The sequence below is a fragment of the Protopterus annectens genome, chromosome 4.part0 (genome assembly GCF_019279795.1).
Source record: "Protopterus annectens isolate FY-2018-M chromosome 4.part0, PAN1.0, whole genome shotgun sequence".
Taxonomy (NCBI): Eukaryota; Metazoa; Chordata; order Ceratodontiformes; family Protopteridae; genus Protopterus; species Protopterus annectens.
The window spans coordinates 1,809,570,161-1,809,588,618 of NC_056733.1; the positions used below are offsets into that span (position 1 = coordinate 1,809,570,161).

Genomic DNA, 18,458 nt, shown 5'->3' on the forward strand with positions numbered 1-18,458 from the left:
CCTGTAAGGGCCTTGCGTCTGACCTCTACCTCTTGGACGTCTGTATCTGCCCCTTTGAGGTCCATCTGTGACTGGAAAGGACCAATTCTTTGTTGGGCAATTGAACCTGTAAGAAATCTTTCACAGTTTGCATAGATTTTGCCTTATCCTCCATTTTCTTTAATACCTCCTGTGCCTCAACTCCAAACAGCACATCCCGCTGCAAAGGTGCAACCAATAATTTGACCTTAACATGATCTGGTAACATATGTTCTTTTAACCAAGCATGCCCTCTAATGACAGAGCCTGTAACTGCTGCTCTGCAGGAGGCCTCTAAGGAATCAAACCCACATTGCAAAGTATGTTTTCCTGCTTGTTCAGCTGCATGCAATAAATCCTGCACGTCTTTTAAGTTAGGAGGGTCTGAATCTGGAAGCGTCTTTTGTTTCAACTGAGACATCAAAAATTGCTGATATTTTAGCATGTGAAACTGTCAATTCAAGGCTCTCATTGTTAAAGTAGCAGACGTATATACCTTCTTTCCCCATCTGTCTAATGCTCTGGAATCTCTGTCAGAGGGAACTGGGTTTTTTGCTGATGAGGCCTTAATCCCTTTGGGTCCCTGAGAAATAGTTTCAGGGTCAGCAACGGGGCTTTTGTACAGAAATTTGTGAGAGTCAGGGACTCTAATATCTATCAGGTTTAACTGGGGCTGGGGGTAAGGAGTCGGGGTTCAAACTGGATTCAGTGTACACATCATCCACAATGTCTAAAACTGGTGGGATAGCAAGGGGTCTGTGTTGGGGCAATAAAAGGAAGTCTGAGTCTTCTCTTGGATTCTGAGTAATCCTGGCTTTCCCAATGGAAATGCTCTCTCATGGTATGTAAGGTCTCCCCCCAAAAGAGTAATCCTCAGGCAGAGAGGCTGATGGAATTGATTCCTCAGCATCAGAATCCTCATAAGGGGGTAAAGAATATCCTAGGTCCGAGGAAAAGTCAGAAGAAATGGACACCTGGTCAGAAGTTTGTCTGCATCCTGCCTGGGCCTTTTATCAGGAGGAGGATGGGACCCCCTGATCAGGGTGATTAAGTCCTCTGCCATTTTTAGCATTTGTTTCTTAGGCATGGAAGCCTGTCCTGGAGAGAGTTGTGTCTGTTTCTTAGCCTTTAAGGGTGGCTTAGACTTAACAGAGGGTTTAATAGTTAACTGGGTATGTCTGAAAACACCCCCTGTAACTGTGGATTGCTCAGCTACTTCGGTTTCCTCTGTAGGTTTAGGGTCGGTAAACTGACTGCCTAGTGCGTCCGAAAGCCCAGCCATCTCCACGTGGGAGTCGGAGGCGGTCTGTGGTTCTGTGGAAGCGGTCGTCAGGGGCTGCGTAGGCACCTCGCTGAAAATTGGAGAACTGGTGACTGGCCTAGAAGAGGCCTCGTCGTCCGTTTTGGGCCTCGGATGCCTGTCCTCCTTGCGCTTTTTATGCATTGCAGTAGTCGGAATTTCCAACGGCATGGTGTAATTGAATTTTCTACCAAAATAATGTCTGGCAAAATCAGACCGACGTTTAATAGTGCGCTTGTTAAACCTAGCACAAAACCGACAACCAGTGACGTCGTGGTCAGGGCCTAGGTATGGAATACAATAGGAGTGGAAATCCTTATGAGGTATTTGCTTCCCACAAGAAATACAGTTATTAACCTTTACTGACATCGGTCTGAGGCAAGAAAAAGTTTCCCCAATGGGGTACTTAGCTTTTTTAGAAGACTTCGGTTCTGGATTCAGAATGAAAATCTCAGGAGTCGGCCGACCGGCACTTGCGAACTGCTTCTGCTTCGGGCACCGTGCGGCAAGAAAGACTGAAGAAACTGGTGTCGGCTGCATCTTGTATACCCCTGTCACACTGACGTCAGGGAGGAGACGACAGCAACCGATGCCGGACCAAGACTTTGGAACTCTGGCAGACTGCTGGACCACCTGACGGCAGGATAACCCCAAGTGTAATGACTGCAGCAGTGTAACACAATGAACATTTAAAGATGGAGCCATCTGAAATCCTTTTTTACCACCAATATCAGAGGGAAAAGAAATACATAAGGCCAGAGGGAAGATGAAAGCTCTGGTATGTGGATCGACCATCAAGCTTTCTTAAGGCAGGATTCCAAAAAGTCAGTAATGCAACACTTAAAAAAAAGTTTAGCATGTGCTCCCTTTCAAAAACCCAAACACCTCCCATTGGGACATACGACTGCCTCTTACTGAGGGGATTACATATGTAAGAATCAATCCTCAACCAAAATGCATCTTTATTCTTAATACATACCCTTCAATATTTACCTTCCTGCTGACTCTACTGTACAAGTTTTCTAGGCATATAATTACAGTATCACAACCAAAAGCATCCAATTACAAACAATACAGAAAAATCTGTTTTCTACACAGATCAATAAACCAGGAGTTGAGAGAGGCGATTCAGAAATGGTGAGCGCCACACACTAGAAACACACAACTGTATATATTGTACCTCCTACTTGAGTTTTGATTCAAATGGGTACTTGCAAAGCTCTGGTTCTTCCTGCCAATTTTCAGAACTTTCCAGGCTTCCTCTGCATCACAGGTGTTTATCCAGGTTAAATCTAAACAAAATTAGAGTAAGGAGAGTTAAGAAAAACATACAAACCATAAAGTTTTACACTGGTGATTTTCCATGTCATCCAACACCGTGAACCATGAAGACTACAGCTGTGTGTGGTACAGTAGATTTTTAACAATGCATTAATTTTTGCAGACATGCGCAAAGTGAACTCTGACGTAGGTTGAGTTCAACATTTGGCCAGATGTCTCAAAAAACCAAGCACCCTTCCTCTCTAATGTCAGGCTGACACTGCCTTCTCACCAGTCTTGATATAACTGCATCCACCCGAGCCATCAAACTTCTGTTTCCCTTACCCAAGTAAAAGCATTGGAACCTCCTAAAGAGGTACCACCACTAACACATTGGCTTTGTAAAGTTCAAGCAAGCAACAAAAAATTCCCAGGGAACAAAGCAAAACTAAGAACGAATCTGAGATAGGAAAAATAAAAATGGCAAAACTAAGCAAAGCAGAAATTATACTTCAAAGGAACGTGAATTTAATTGAAAGTTTTTACCCGCATCCAATTGCTATTTCATATCATGTGCCAATAATACCTAAAATCAAAATATAGGGTAATGAAATAAAAATGAGACACTGGTGCTTCCCCACCTATCTGTTAAAGGAAAACTCCACCTGTCCTTACAGATTAACTCAAACTTTAGGTTGCTTTTCTCCCTACAGTACAATCCGAGCATTATGTAGGTACTAGAAACTTACTTGTATGTTATAAAACTTTCATTTAATTGCCTCGGAATCAAAAGGGAAAGCCAAACCACTTTAAGCTCAACTTTTCACATACTTTGCAGAGGAATTTGTCTCCACCTGCATGACATACTAAATAAAGAGAAACCTTGTCAAGTACTGCTGACAGTCTTACATGGGCAATTAATCCTAGTTATGTCAGGAGCTTACCGACTGCTATACAAAAAAAAAAAAAAAATAGCTGTGAAACAGTTGCAATGCCTTCATTGCAGGCAGGAGGAAAACTTAACGGTGATTTACTGCCTGTGTCCAATGCAGCCATGCCTTTCATAGCAAAGCAAAATAATTAGATCAGACAGACTCAAAGGCGGTTATCACCAACAAATTTACAATAGCAGAATCACTGTAATGAAATACTAAGCTTTAAATGATGGTTAGTTATACTAAGATGACTTGAATGTAATATCAAAGATATGACATTTACAGAAAAGTCCATAAATTCTTGTAGAGTATCTACACACTTAAAAAACACAGTAGTCGAAGACAGAATAAGGAAAGGTACTTTCAAAAGGGACCAGGTAGAGGCAATAATAAGTACCAGTCTGACAGCTGCAGGTAAAATCCACAAAACTTTAATTTAAAAAAAAAGTAAGAGTAACTGCTTTCACAGAATATTCCTACCGCTTCTTCAAACTCAATACTGAACACCAGAGTCATTTAAATAGCACATCAATAAAACAATCAGCACATCAATTATGTATACAATGGTTAAAGTGCCAGTACATAAAAACACAAACCTATATACCAGTGTCAACGTTTCAAAGCTCTGGCTTTCAAGAAAGGTTTGAGAGCGACTACCTCATTTAAACCAGGTGCTTTATCAGCATTTAAAGATAGAATCCACATATGTTCAGCAGATTCAGTCCGGTTCCTAATGCCCCCCCCCCAAACTCTCTGAAATTATCTCAAGCACAAAGAATCTAAAATGATGATCCAACCTATAATTAATGGAATGCTTAGCCAGAGCATTAGTTTCTTTTCTATTTTTGACGTTTGATGATTTGATGTTCTAAAATTCTATCTTTTAGCTGTCTATTGCTAATCCCAACATAAAAGCATGGCATTTAATACAATAACTAAAGTAAACTATATTACATGTCCTGCAATCAGCATAAAAATTTGTCTACAATTTAAAATTCATACCAGGATGCACATATTTGCAACCCATATGAATGAACTTACATGCTGTACAATTTTCTACACTGAAAAGTCCTTTCCTATTTGATATCTTCTCCTTATTACAGAGAGAGGCATAAGAGTCTTTTCCGTGAATTGTTGTTCTTGAAAGTAAAATGTAAAACTGTCTAGAACATCTTTTAGTTCATCTGTGGTGCCAAGTATAGCCCAATTCATCTTAATAATGTCACAAACACCCTGTACATCCTAAGATTATGTTAGAGGAAATCTAAATACCTCTCTCGTCTATCTTTAACCTCAGTGGATCCAGTAATAGTGGTTCCAGTAACAGCTATTTGTATAATAGGGTCTACACATTTGCCCTCTCTCTCTTTAAAGGCTTCTTTAATACACTCATTGAGATTTGCTTCTTTATACTCTCTGTTAAGAAACTCCATTTTTAGGGACTCTAATGGTGCTACCACTAGTTCTTCATCATTACGAATCCTCATAGTTCTATAATACTTGCCGCTTAATGACATTTCGAGTGATATGTCTCGGATGCATACTGCTTCTGTGCAACAAGTTATTTTTCCTAGTAGGTTTCCTATAAATAAATGTGACCATATGCATTAGTTCTGCTTTCTTGACCTTGACGTCAAGAAATTCAATTTCTTCACATGAAAATTTATACGCAAACCTTAAAAAATCAGTTGATTGTTGCAAGTGATCTATAAAATCTACCATACAATCTGCTGTCCCTTTTCCATATCAGAAGGTTGGCATACCTATGGGCACAGCTTGTGCCAAGAGCTACGTCAACCTGGTACTAGTACACTGGGAGAGGGATGTACTACTACAAGCTGATGGCTTTTCTGATCACATTTTGTGGTATTCTAGATTTGTGGATGGTCTTCTGCTATGGAAAGGACAGCAGATTGGTAAATTTTACAGATTACTTGCAGCAATCAATTGTTTTTTTTAAGGTTTACGTATACATTTTCATGTGATGAAATTGAATTTCCTAACATCAAGGTCAAGAAAGCAGAAACATATGGTCACAACTATTTATAGAAAACCTACAAGGAAAAATAACCTGTTGCACTGAAGCAGTATGCATCCAAGACATATCATTTGAAATGTCATTAACGGGCAAGTATATAGAACTATGAGGCTTCGTAATGATGAAGAATTACTGGTAGCAGCATTAGAGTCCCTAAAAATGGAGTTTCTTAACAGAGGATATAAAGAAGCAGATCTCAAGGAGTGTATAAAAGAAGCCTTTAAAGAGAGAGAAAGAGGGTAAATGTAGACCCTATTATGCAAGGGAACCGCTGAGGTTAAAGATAGAAAAGAGGCAATTAGATTTCCTCCAACATACCCTTCGAATGTACAGGGTGTTTGTGACATTAAGAGGAAGTGGGCTATACTTGGCACCATGGATGAACTAAAAGATGTTAAAGACAGTTCCACATTTTTCTCTTAAGAACAACAAGTCATGAAGACTCATACTATAATAGCTCTCTGTTATCAGATAGGAAAGGGACTTTTCAGTGTAGAAGTTGTACAGCATGTTAAGTTCATTCATACGGGTTGCAAATATGTGCATCCTGGTATGAATTTTAAATTGGAGACAAATATTTATGCTGATTGCAGGACATCTAATATAGTTTACTTTAGTTATTGTATTAAATGTCATGCTTTTTATGTTTGGATGAGCTATAGACAGCAAAAAGCCAGAATTTTAGAACATCAGAAATAGAAAAGAAACTAATGCTCTGGCTAAGCATGTCATTAATTATGGGACGGATCATCATTTTAGATTCTTAGCGCTTGAGATCATTTCAGAGAGTTTAAGAAGGGGAGACATTAGGAACCTGACTGAATCCACGGAACAGAAGTGGATTCTACCTTTAAATGCTGATAAAGCACCTAGTTTAAATGAGGTAGTCTCTCAAACATTTCTTGAAAGCCAGACCTTTGAAACATTGACACTGGTATGTTCTTAAGTATTCAGTCTGAAGAAGCAGTAGGAATATACTGTGAAAGTGCTTACTCTCTTACTTTTTGCTTTTATTAAAGATTTGTGGATTTTATCTGCAGCTGTGTCAAACTGGTACTTACTGAATCTGCACACTTACCATTTTCATGTTGTGTTGGTCTCATTAGTATTGCCTGTGTTCATACTGGTCACGAAACCACTGTACTGAAAATGTTTAATGTGTGGTAGTGCTAGTGCATGTTTTCACAGAAAGTATGAGTTAACTGTGTTACACACTATTTTAAAAATAAATGGCAAGATGAATCACACAGAAGGAAACCAAGTAATGGACCATAAAAAATGTAGGCATTTTAGACAATTGTGGAGTTTGCCAGGGTCAGTGTGACATATTTGTGGGTGGTCAAAGACTGTCCCTCTTTAGAAGCAGTAAGCATTGCTAAAATAGCTAAGCACATTTCATAATAGATGATTACACAACTGCTTGACAGACAGAAAACTGGGGAAAACATACAAAGGGCAAAACACGTGATAAATCAGTGTAAAACAGCACTTGAGGAAGAGAGTATCATAATATAATCTGGTATAGTCAGATGTGGTGAAGTGGACTGAAAAAAGAATGGAGCAGGAAAAGATATTACAGAAAGGAAATATTTTGTACATTAAACACTTCTGCAATTATACCTGGGGAAAAATCATTACAGAAAAGATCAACATGGAGTCAAAACCTATGAATTTCTTTGGACATTTACAGAAACTCACAGCCACCACAGCTAATGGCAGAGTGAAAAAGTATGAAAAGAAGATGCGTCTTACCATAACAGTCCATCTGAGTTGTCCATCTTCATCGATCATCCCCTGTGGGTTTGGTTCTGTTACTACAGCTTGTGGACTCCAAAATAAAATCTCAAGCACATCCCTTACTCATAATGCTTTTGGTAGATTACCTCAAATAAAGTTTGCTTATGATAGAAGGCACAAATGTAATGGAGACCATATCTGGATTGAAGGAATGCTCCAAAAGGAAAATTTCAGGTAAGCATCCGTTCTTCTAGGAATTTGGCCGGGGAAGGATGGAGGCAGTTTGATGACAGATGAAGATAGACAGCACAGATGGAACGTTATGGTAAGACGCATCTTTATCTGAAGTTGTCAATCTTCATTCTGTCATCACCTGTGGGACAGAGACCCCAGCTATTTGGAACTCTGGCTGGACTCGAGGAAGGACATCCCTAAGCACCATCCAGCCAAATGATGCTCTGTCTCCTAGAGATCAAATCTAATTTGATATGAGTAATAAAGGTATGGGAAGATGCCCAAATTACAGCTGCACAGATATCATCCATGGAAGTTCTTGACTGGAAGGCAGCAGCAGAAGCTACTGCTCTAGTTGAATGTGCTTTTGGGGATATAGCTAAATATAAAAGAAAATACAGCCCAAAATCCACTTAGCTAGGGTTACATTAACAGGCTGACCAAACTTGAAATGTGAAAAGGAAACAGCTGGTCTGATTTCCTAATGTCCTTAGTTCTGTCTAGGTAGAATCTTAATTGCCTGTCAACATCTAACAAAGGTAATATATACTCCCCCTTGTTAGAAAAATTTGGGAAAAATACGAGAACATTAATGGACTGCTTAAGGTTGGTTTCAGACACAGCCATAGGTAGGAAAGGTGGACTGGTCCTGAGAGAAACGATCTTTGTTAAAGATAAAATATGGCAGCTTGGATGGGAGTGCCTGAACTTACAAAATTCTTGTAGCCAAGGCAATGGGTACTAAGATAATTTTCCAAGAAAGGAACTTCATGTCACAGAGGCTGGCTGGAAAGGGGGACTGCTTCAAAGCCTGCAGCACTAAATTTAGTTCCCAAGTTGTAGGGTCCTTGTAAGGAGGCTTTAAGAGAAGGGCACCTTTTAGAACGGTTTTACAAAGTCTATGCAAAGCAACGGACGATCCCCGGAATCCATTGTGAAAACTAGAAATGGCTGCCAGTTTAACTTTAATAATAGAAATGGAAGCGCCATCATTGAAAAGAGAGACCAGCAAGTGAAGACTTTCATTCATTGCTGCTCAAATGGGGTCAATGTGATGTAGGAAGGCCCAATGAATGAACCTATTTCATTTAACCCCCTTCATTCCACCTTGCACTGACTCATCCAACTACCTCTACTATTACTTCATCCCACCCAAAACAATCCCTCCCCTACCAAAAAAATGTTATGTACTCACCATAACGTTCCACCTGAGTAGTTCCACTTCATTTATCTTCAACCTGTGGGATACCGGATCTGAGCCGGCAATCTCACTAGCATCTGCTCCAAGATCCTCCCCTTACCCATAATACACCTCCAGTGCCTTCCAAACCCCAGATAGAGTTGGCTGATCCTTACACTGATAACCTAAACTGAAAAATACTTATGACCTATAACTGCAGCCTGTTCACATGACAGGGTCCAGGGGAAGGAGGAAGGGACGGTTGAAGACAAATGAAGTAGAACTACTCAAATGGAACGTTATGGTGAGTACATAACTTCTTTATCTGAAGTAGTTTACTTCATTTAATCTTCTATCTGTGGGACAGAGTCCCCAGCTATTAAACTCCTAGGTGGCCCTCATGGAAGGATATCCCGGAGCACCACAGAACCAAAGGATGCTCTCCTTCTGGAAGTCAAATCCAATTTGTAATGAGAAATAAATGTATAAATTGAGGACCAAGTAGCTGTAGAACAAATATCACCCAAAGAGACTCTAGACCAAAAGGCCGCAGACGTAGCCATGGACCTAGTGGAATGAGCTTTCACCTGACCCGGAGAAGACATCCCTCTGTCCTTATAGACCTGAAGTATGCATGAAGAAATCCACCTAGCAACAGTGACCTTGGAAACAGGTTTTCCCGAAAGGGTTTATAGAAGGGTACAAACAGTTGATCGGATCTACAGAAATTGTTTGCCCTGTGTAAATAAAGTCATAACTATCTATGAACATCCAGCAAGTGGAGTTTGAATTCCATTTTGTTAGCAAAAGTAGGAAAGAAAACTGGTAAATTGATGGTTTGGTTGATATTAACTGGTGATGCCACCTTCGGAAGAAAGGATGGACTGGTCCGAAGGGAAACCCTATCTTGGTGGAAAATCATACAAGGAACTTTGACGGGCAATGCCTGCAGTTCTGAAGCCCTTTTAGCAGAGGTAATAGCCACCAAAAATGCTGTTTTTCAAAATAAGAATTTTAGACCTGTGGAGAGCATGAAGAACCATGGTAAGGTCCAATGGGGGAATAGGATCCTTGACAGGGGGGCGTAACAGAAAGGTCCCTTTGATAAAGGCTTTACACACTCTGGAGGAGTCTAGAGGCAGAATTCTCACCCACATGAAAATAAGAAATGGCACCCAATTGAACCTTGAGAGTAGAAGAACTAGCTCCTTGCTGAAAAGTATCAAAAATCAAGAATGGCAGAAATAGGAGACGTGAAGGGGTCTAAACTCCTTTGAGAGGCCCAAAAGGAAAAATGTTTCCATTTACTGCGATAAACCTTTCTGGTTGAAAACTTATGAGCAGTCATCAGAATAGACCTAACTGAAGAGGATAATCCAAAAGTCCTAGCGATCATGGGAACTGCAGCAGCCAAGCTGTGAGCTTCAAACTCTCCAGGTTCGGATGAGGAACCCCCCCCCCCCCGGATGGGTGTGAAATCAGATCCTAAATGGGATCCAGGGCAGAGCCAGAAGGTGAGACCAGAGGAAGGGAAACCAAACCTGGCGAGGCCAAAACGGGGCAGAGAGGATCACTTTGCTCCCCAGTCGACGAGCTTTCCGTACAAACCTCGGAATAAAGGTACTAGAGGGTAAGCATACAGAAGACCAAGCATGGACTAGAGCATCTCTGGAGGACTCCCCCGGCAGGGGGTTCAGAGCAAAAAACTTGCTGCACTTTACATTGAAAGGCGATGCAAAGAGATTGCAACAAGGTTGACCCCATTCCAGGAAGTCCTGCTCTGCTACTGAAAGATTCAGAGACCACTCATACGGCATCAGAATAGTCAGATTTAACCTATTCACTAGAAAGTTGGACCGTCCCGGAATGTGCGCTGCAATGAAAAAATGACCGGTGGAGATCGCCCATTCCCACACTCTCACGGTCTCGCGACAAAGGGGATAAGACCTGGTCCCCTCCCTGTTTGTTGATATACCAGACCACTGACATTTTATCTGACTGAATTGCAATGGTTCCCAGAGGAAGAGAGGCATGAAGGGCCTGCAACGCTAAAAGGACCGCCGTTCATCTCTAGAACGTTTATGTGCAAGCTGGTCTCTGACTGTCCTGCCGACAATGCCCCCCCACCAGAGCAGGAGGGTGTCGAGGGTCACTGCACAGCTTGGGCTGGAACAAGAACACATCCACCATAGAAGGGACGACCGACAGACTCAACTGAGTTGTATTGGATACGACAATGGAAGTTCCAACAGGGACCAATGTACAGCTAGTGTCCACTGTAGAAATCTCATGTGTAACCGGGCACACGGGAGAAGCGTTATGGTCACCGGTATTGAACCCAAGGCCCTCAGCACTGATGCCACCGATGGGAGAGGAGAATGGTAGGAGAATGGTAGATCAAAGACGTGCATATTCAGGTTTTGTACTCTCTCCAAGGTCAGGAGGATTTTTCACTGTAATGCATCTATCCTTGCCCCAATGTAGTCAATCACCTGGACAGAATTTAGAAGCGACTTGGATGCACTGATTGTGATCTCTAAGTGCAGGGCAAGGTTTAAGAAATAATCCCTAGTTTGAGAGAATAGACATCTGGTGGGAGCAGTCTGGAGCAAATCGTCCAGGTATGGATAGACTTTAATCCCCTGAAGCCTCAGGTGAGCCGCTACCACCGTCATCACTTTGGTGAACACTCTGGGGGCTGTAGTGAGACTAAAGGGCAGGGCTCAAAATTAGTAATGATGACTCCTAGCCGGAAGCGGAGGAACCTCCTGGTGCTTCTGTAAATCTTTATGTGATAGTAAGCATCCTGGAGGCCTAACAAGCACATCCAGTCGCTCTCTTGCAGCTGCGGCATGATGGACTGTAGTGTGACCATCTGGAATTTTTCTTTGGTAACTGACAGGCTCAGGGTAGATAGGTACAGAATGGGCCTCAAGTTCCCGTTTTCTTTGGCACCAAAAAGAACCTGGAGTAGAAGCCCGATCCTGACTGATCTGGGGAGACTGTTTTGATGGGGTGGAACATCTGAGAGGTGTTTGGGAGAATTGGGAGGACCAAAAAAGAGGATACAGTATCCTCTGGATATGATCTGAAGCACCCAGCGGTCTGATGTTACAGACTACCATGTCTCCAGGTGCAAGGACAATCGTCCCGCAACTGCCTCCAGTCAGGCCACCCCTAAGGGTTGATGTCCGGGCATGTCCGAGAAAGGTTCACAAGACCCAAAATTCCTCGGAACTCCTCTGCCTCTTGGCCGGTGTCCATTTGGTCTACCTCTGGGGGAAGAAGAGCCCCGAGTGTCCCGGGAACACTGACTTCCGGAACCACATCTTCTTTTGCCCTCTCCGATTCTAGGAAAAGGACCTTTGAGCATTTGAGAAGCAGATTCCGATGACAGACAGTCTCTTCCCATCCTTCTGACTCTGGACTAGAGTCTCGTTGACTGTCTTAAAGACAGTAGAGTTATCATAAGGGACATTGGCAAAGGACACCTTGAAAGGTTGCGAAAATTGACAGTGAGCCAGGAGTTGCACCTCATGGACATGCCAGACCCAGCGACCCTAGCCGCTCCTTCAGTAGCATGGGCAATGAGTTGCATGGATGTGTTGGAGACTGCTTTCAAAGTGTCCATCCTAGCAGAGAGCAGTCCCCCCCTCCCTCCGACATGGACTTAAAGGAGACTCCGCCAGCTCCTTTGATCAGGTGCATTTGAGTTCTCTGGCGTGGGGGCCAGGTTCATCACCCTAATAGAAAAAGTAGCTGGAAGCTAAAAAAGCTTTTTCCTTAGTGGTCCATCATCTCTGTCAGGAGGATGAACCGAGGAACTCTCCTGGGCTAGTTCCTTCTTTGTGACTGCTACCACCACCATAGAGTATCTGAAGGTGGACTCAAGATCTTGTCAGGTCTTTTGGGAGGGGACACCCAGGAAGTAGATGGGCCCGTGCCGAAAACCTCAAGGAAGACGGACTAGTCAGAAGAAGGTTTGGGGGCGGACCAACCTCCCGCTGGCGAAGGGATTTTCATGATCGCCCAAAGGAGACATCCTTGGGAGGTGACCTGGGGGAACCTTCCCCATCATTCAAATCTGTATACTCAGTGAGGGACTCGGGGGGGGGGGGATCGGGGGTGAGGGGTATCCAAGTGCCTCCTCTTACACGTATGCTTATGAGGCCAATCTCCGGTGGGGATCTCCGGGGGGGGGACTCGCAAGCCACTTGTTCCTCAGGGAGAACCATCTGGGGCTCCTCGAGCATGGGGTGTCCCTCTAGTAAAATGATGGATTTCGTAGACAGCAGGGGGGGGCTGGGGCGGTGTCCGAGGGGATAGTCAGGGGTCTCTATCCAGAGGAGAGAGCCCTTTCTACCACGTCGAATGCAGAGGGAGAACGAACCTCCTGTGGGACCAATAAGAAAGCCAGTCTCCCCAGGTCAGAGAGAATCGGAGCTGGCCCGGGAGCTCAGAGGGAGGGAACTTGGCCCGACAAAGGCAGAGCCAATGAAAAAAGTTCCACTTACTCGGATCAGACACCCAAGCTCTGGCTTAGAGAGGCTCGGATCCCAGCTGGTCAGATCAGACACGCTCCAGGCAGCTGTCGGCATCGAGGGAGCAGGTGGAGTCTGCACTGACCCCCTGACTAAAACCATCTTTGGATCAGAGTACTCCGAACCCAGTGGACTGTTCGGAGAAGGAGAAATCTGTGCAAAAAAAGGAAGCGAACTACCCTCTCCTGAGGAAGATGAGGTTGGCAAGACCCCCATCTGGATCAGAGTACAAATGAACCTCATCATTTTATCTATGTCTACTTCCAATAAGGACCGCGTGGACCACGACGAGGTCACAGACTTGGACCTTGTGTGTCGGGGAATCGAGGCCCTAGGTGTACAGCGCATCTCTTCTGGCTCCAGGGAAAACCTCTGAGATCGGAGCAGAGGGGATTCACGGATCCTATGCCTCTTAGCAGGTGAACGGAGGTCTGGGAGGACCTCTTACATTTCTCTGTCCTGGATTTTGGTTCTCTCTGCCCCTTTTCCGCTCCGCTTCCCCAGGCTTTGAAAGAGAAGGTTGAGTCCCAGCCTGGGAGGGAGGAGAAGCAAGGGCAAGAAAAGGAGAGGAGGCCACAGCAGCCGCTGTCACCGAAGCAGAGGACAAGGCAACCGCCTCAGAAGAGGGAAGAAGGCCTTCCAGGGCCAACTTAGCCTTCTTTTCCTTTATTGTGTGCAGGGTTAAAACCCAAGCATATAGCACAGTCTGTACTTAGATGGGCAACACCCAAGCACATTACACAGAGTGTAGCCATCTGTTGGGGACCACTTATGGCCACACTCTGTGCACGTTTTAAACACCGGCTTATCAGCCATTAAGACAAATAGGGAAAACAAGCAGAGAGAAAGATGAAGTTTTCCCACTGAAAACCACTCACCACACTCGTACGCAGAACACACTGAGGGGGAAGGGGAAACCTAACCAACTACTAAACTAAGCTAAACAATAATAAAGTTGAAATGCTCGACGCACTAAGCGAGGGTAGGAGAAGGGGAATCTATACTAACCACTATCCTAAGAGTTAGAGAGGAAACAAAAAAGGCTTTCTAAAAGCTTTAATACCCACCTACTACTCGGAACTCTGGAGATCACGATGCTTCAGCTAGCCGCGGCAAATGAGATCTGGGGGTTGGAAGGTAGTGGAGGTGTATTATCGGTAAGCGGAGGAGCTTGGAGCAAATGCTAGTGAGATTGCTGGCTCAGATCCGGTATCCAACAGGTTGAAGACCGAATGTTGAAGACCAAATGAAAAACTACTTCAGATCTAATTTTCTCTCTAATATCTACTGTACTACACTCTCCCATCTCAATTATACTATCACCCTCTCCATTTATATTTTCCTAATCCACTAATGGCTAGTAGCTATATATTTTGAAATGTTAAACCTACAATTGAGATAACAAATATTTACTTTATGCAAATGTTGAAATTTCTGTATTGAATTATGTCTTTTCATTTTTGTAAAACTGTTTAAAGCCAATTGCAAATATCATGGAGCTTATCTATAAATGTTTAATTAGCTGTATGAACTATGTCCTTTTGTAAAATGTGAAATGTAACTTGCAATTATTGAGGAGCTTTTCTCCCAGAGCCTCCACTGAAAACGAGCTCTTCTTGGCCCAGTGGACTTCCCCAGTCATCAAAGTTAAATAAAATAAATTAAAAATATTAAGTTTGCAAGTAGATGGTTTATGCGATGCTAAAAGTATGGGTTTAACTGGAGAAGAAAGCATATCATGCTTAGCCACTAATGGAATTGGAGATACCAAGTTGTCACCTTGAGACTTGTAATGTCTGATGCCCGTCGGATGCACAGGAGGAATGAGGGCAAAGTAGCTCCTGCATTTGTTCTTTAGAGGAAAGGCAAAACAGTCGCAGCAAGACAAGCCCCATACTCAGAGGATCCTTTTCGATACTTTTGAATTGACGGACCAATCATGAGGTGGAAGGATGCACCTGCTTAATTTGTCTATCATCACATTGGACTGCCCCGGAATATGGAGATCACCTACTATCATACCCAGAGATCTTCTCAGCATAACGGGTAAGATCTGGTTCCTCCTTGTTTCTTGATGTACCAGACCACTTACATGTCAGTCTGAAATCGCAATTGTTGCTAGAAAAAGAGAGTCCTGAAATGCATGCAAGGCCAATACTACTGCTCTCATCTCTAGAACATTTATGTGCATATTGGCCTCTGTTGGGGACCAAGTGGCTTAGACTGTCCTTCCTTGGCAATGCCCCCCATCCAGACTAGGAAGCGTCCGTCACTGTGACCTTGGGCTGAGGAGGAGGAATGAATGAGCGTCTTTGTCTAACTTGGTTTCAATGAAGCCACAACACAAAATCTCTTTTCCATATGTCGGTAATTAAGATCAGCATTTATGAGTGATGCTGAAGGACTGATCACTGAACCAAAAGGAACAATTGTAATATCCTCATGTGAAACCTGGCTAGGGGAACAAGAGTGATGGCAGCTGCCAATGATCCCAATGCCTGAAGCACGAGGCTTACAGGAACTCTTTTCTTTATAGCAGAGTATAAACTAGAGTCTGAATTGCTTCCAACTGAGATAGAGGGAGTGAGGCAATGGAGGTTCTGCTGTCTAACAAAGCTCCTATAAACGTTAGATTTAGTGTGGGTTCCAGTGAGGATTTGTCAAAGTTGACTATGATGCCTAGGTCGTCACATAAATGTAGACTTTTGCTGTTAGAAGTTGCCTGGTGGCAATAGAAATAGCCATGTTGTCCAAGTACGGAAACACCCAGAATCCTTGCAGTCTTACGTAAAGCTGCTACTACTGCCATGCATTTGGTGAACACCCTGGGGAATCTGGTGAGACCAAAGAGCAGAACTGTCAATTGATAATGACTGGCTCCAAGCCAGATGCGAAGGAATCTTCTGAAATGACTGTCCACCTTTATACGTAGTATGCATCCTGAAGATCTATCGAGCACATCCAGACATCCTTTCCCAAGGACGGAAGAATGGACTGAACTCTGACCATCCTGAATTTGGTTTTTCGAACAGATTTGTTCACTACACGGAAATCCAAAACTGGAGTCCAGTCCACTGCCTTTTTTGGCACTAAAGAATCTTGAGTAAAATTCAGATCCTATTTGGTCTGCTGTAACTTCTTGGATGACTTTTTTCTGGACGCTTTTTAATTTGAATGGTTGCCTGTTCCCTCTGACTGGGTGGAATATTGAGAACTTCATTGAACTGGGAGGAGACAGGGAAAATGTAATTGTATAACCTCCAGAAAAGATCCTCTGCACCCAAGTATTGGAAGAGATTTCTTGCCAGGCTTTTAGGTACAAGGATAAATGTCCCCAGATTCCCTCCAGAGGTGGACAATCGGGCCTCCCCTGAGGAGTGTTAAAAGGGTCTCCCCAAAGGAATCTAAGGAACCCTGATGTTGCGGGCCACCGCTGCCATGAAAGCAGCATCTTCCATTACCGTTCTACCCTCTGCTTCTGGGGGAATTTTTACCAGGTGTAAACTGGAAAGACCCTCAAAATGTCTTGAACCACAATTTTCCCATTCCTTACTGGTTCCTAGAAAAAGGCCTCTAAGCAGTTGAAATGCATACTTCTATTGCAGAAAGGGGTTTCTCACCCTTCTCAGACCTAGTTAAAGTGTCTAACAGTGGGAACAAAAAGGGAAGAGCCAGCAAAAGGTGCACTGAAAAGGACTAGAAAGGGTCCGCAAATTCACATAAGCACATACAGACATGCCACCTTGTGGAAATGACAGAACCCGCACTCATCGTTCCTTCAGCAATATGAGCAATGAGCCTCATTGACTAATTTGAAAAAAATGCCAGGGTAGCTAACAGAGGCAACTGAATCCAGTACCACGTCACAAACAGTTCCAAGACTGCATTTCAGAGCTCCTTGATCAGATCCCTCTGCAGCCTTGTAAAATGTGCCAGGTAGATTCAAAGACCACAGGGCAAAAGTCGAAGCATAAACTCGCTTTCCAAATCTATCCATCACCCGTGAGTCATTGTTGGAAAGATGGATAAGGAACTTTCTTCTGCTAGCTCCTTTTTGGTGACCACCACTATCACTATGGTATCTACAGGAACTCCCTTAGTCCAAAAAGACTGGTCTTTTGGGGCAGTTATAATTTTATCTGGTCTCTTAGGGATTGGCTCGGTAACATCAAGGGGGCCTTCATACCCACCGGGAGATCAACTTGATGAGCTTGTCGGCAAGTGGAGTTACCCAGGAAGTAGATGGCCGGGTACAGAAAGACTGCAGGTACACAGATTCTTCAGTCGAAGGGGTGAAGGACTTCCAACCACCTCTCTTGTACAAGTATTTCCAGGATGTTTCCAAATGAGACATCGTCATAAGGTGATCAGAAAGGAGGGGGGGGGGCCTTCAAAATGAGTGTCTTCTGTGACTGAGTCAAGTCATCTGGAGAGTCCAGGTGATTCTCTTGCACGATTACTTCCAAGGGACCTCCTCAGGGGGGGGGGGACATCTGGGAAGTTTCAGAAAAGGGGGTACCTCACTGGGAAGCATGAGGGTGCAGTATTCACTGCCCCTGTGGAGGAGTTGGTTGATGCTCCCAGACTAGAGGCAACTAGCAAAAGAAGCTCCAAGAGGAAGAAACAAACCTGATACTTAAGTAGCCAATGGCCTCAAAGGCTGACCCACCAAAAGAGAAAGGGTGCTCTAGGATGAACAACGAAGGCCTTGGCTCCAAACACAACTCCTGCTACCCTCTGCTCTGATGAGGTCCCCATTAAGACAGAATTCACACCAGATAACGTCTGCTCTGGCTTACCGAGGCACCGGGACTGCACTAAAAAACTAAGAGCAGACGAAAACCACTTAGGACTGACCAACATGCTGTGGCCCAGACAGAACTCAGTTTCACCACAACCAAAGTGCTCAATCATCTGCTCAGACGGGGAAAAAAAATGTTCAAAACAGTCAGTTCCGGGAAGCTTGGAAAGTACAGTTGTGTACACTTACCATAAATGTTGATGTTCGAGTGTATTCATTGTTGCAGTCATTATATTTGGGTAGAATCCCAAAGCTATGGTTGGAAGGATGGGTTTATAAAGCATTAGGAGCAGCTATAAGGCCCTGCAGGACAGCAGTGGCAAAGCCAGCTCTGGATTTGGAGAAGAGAGGTAAATGGTAATGCTTGGTGAACGTATGAGCTGAGCTCCAGGTAGCAGCTTCTAGAATGTCTCT

General features: G+C 43.6%; 1 protein-coding gene across 1 annotated transcript in view; it reads right to left on the reverse strand.

The window, feature by feature from the left end:
• The window catches only part of LOC122800493 (kinesin-like protein KIF20A), a 224,945-nt gene that overhangs the window by 133,312 nt on the left and 73,175 nt on the right, over nucleotides 1–18,458 (reverse strand). Inside the window, exon 3 of the mRNA XM_044069931.1 lies at nucleotides 2,499–2,610. Within this exon, the coding sequence (XP_043925866.1) occupies nucleotides 2,499–2,610 (112 nt within the window). The remainder of the gene's footprint in view (nucleotides 1–2,498; nucleotides 2,611–18,458) is intronic.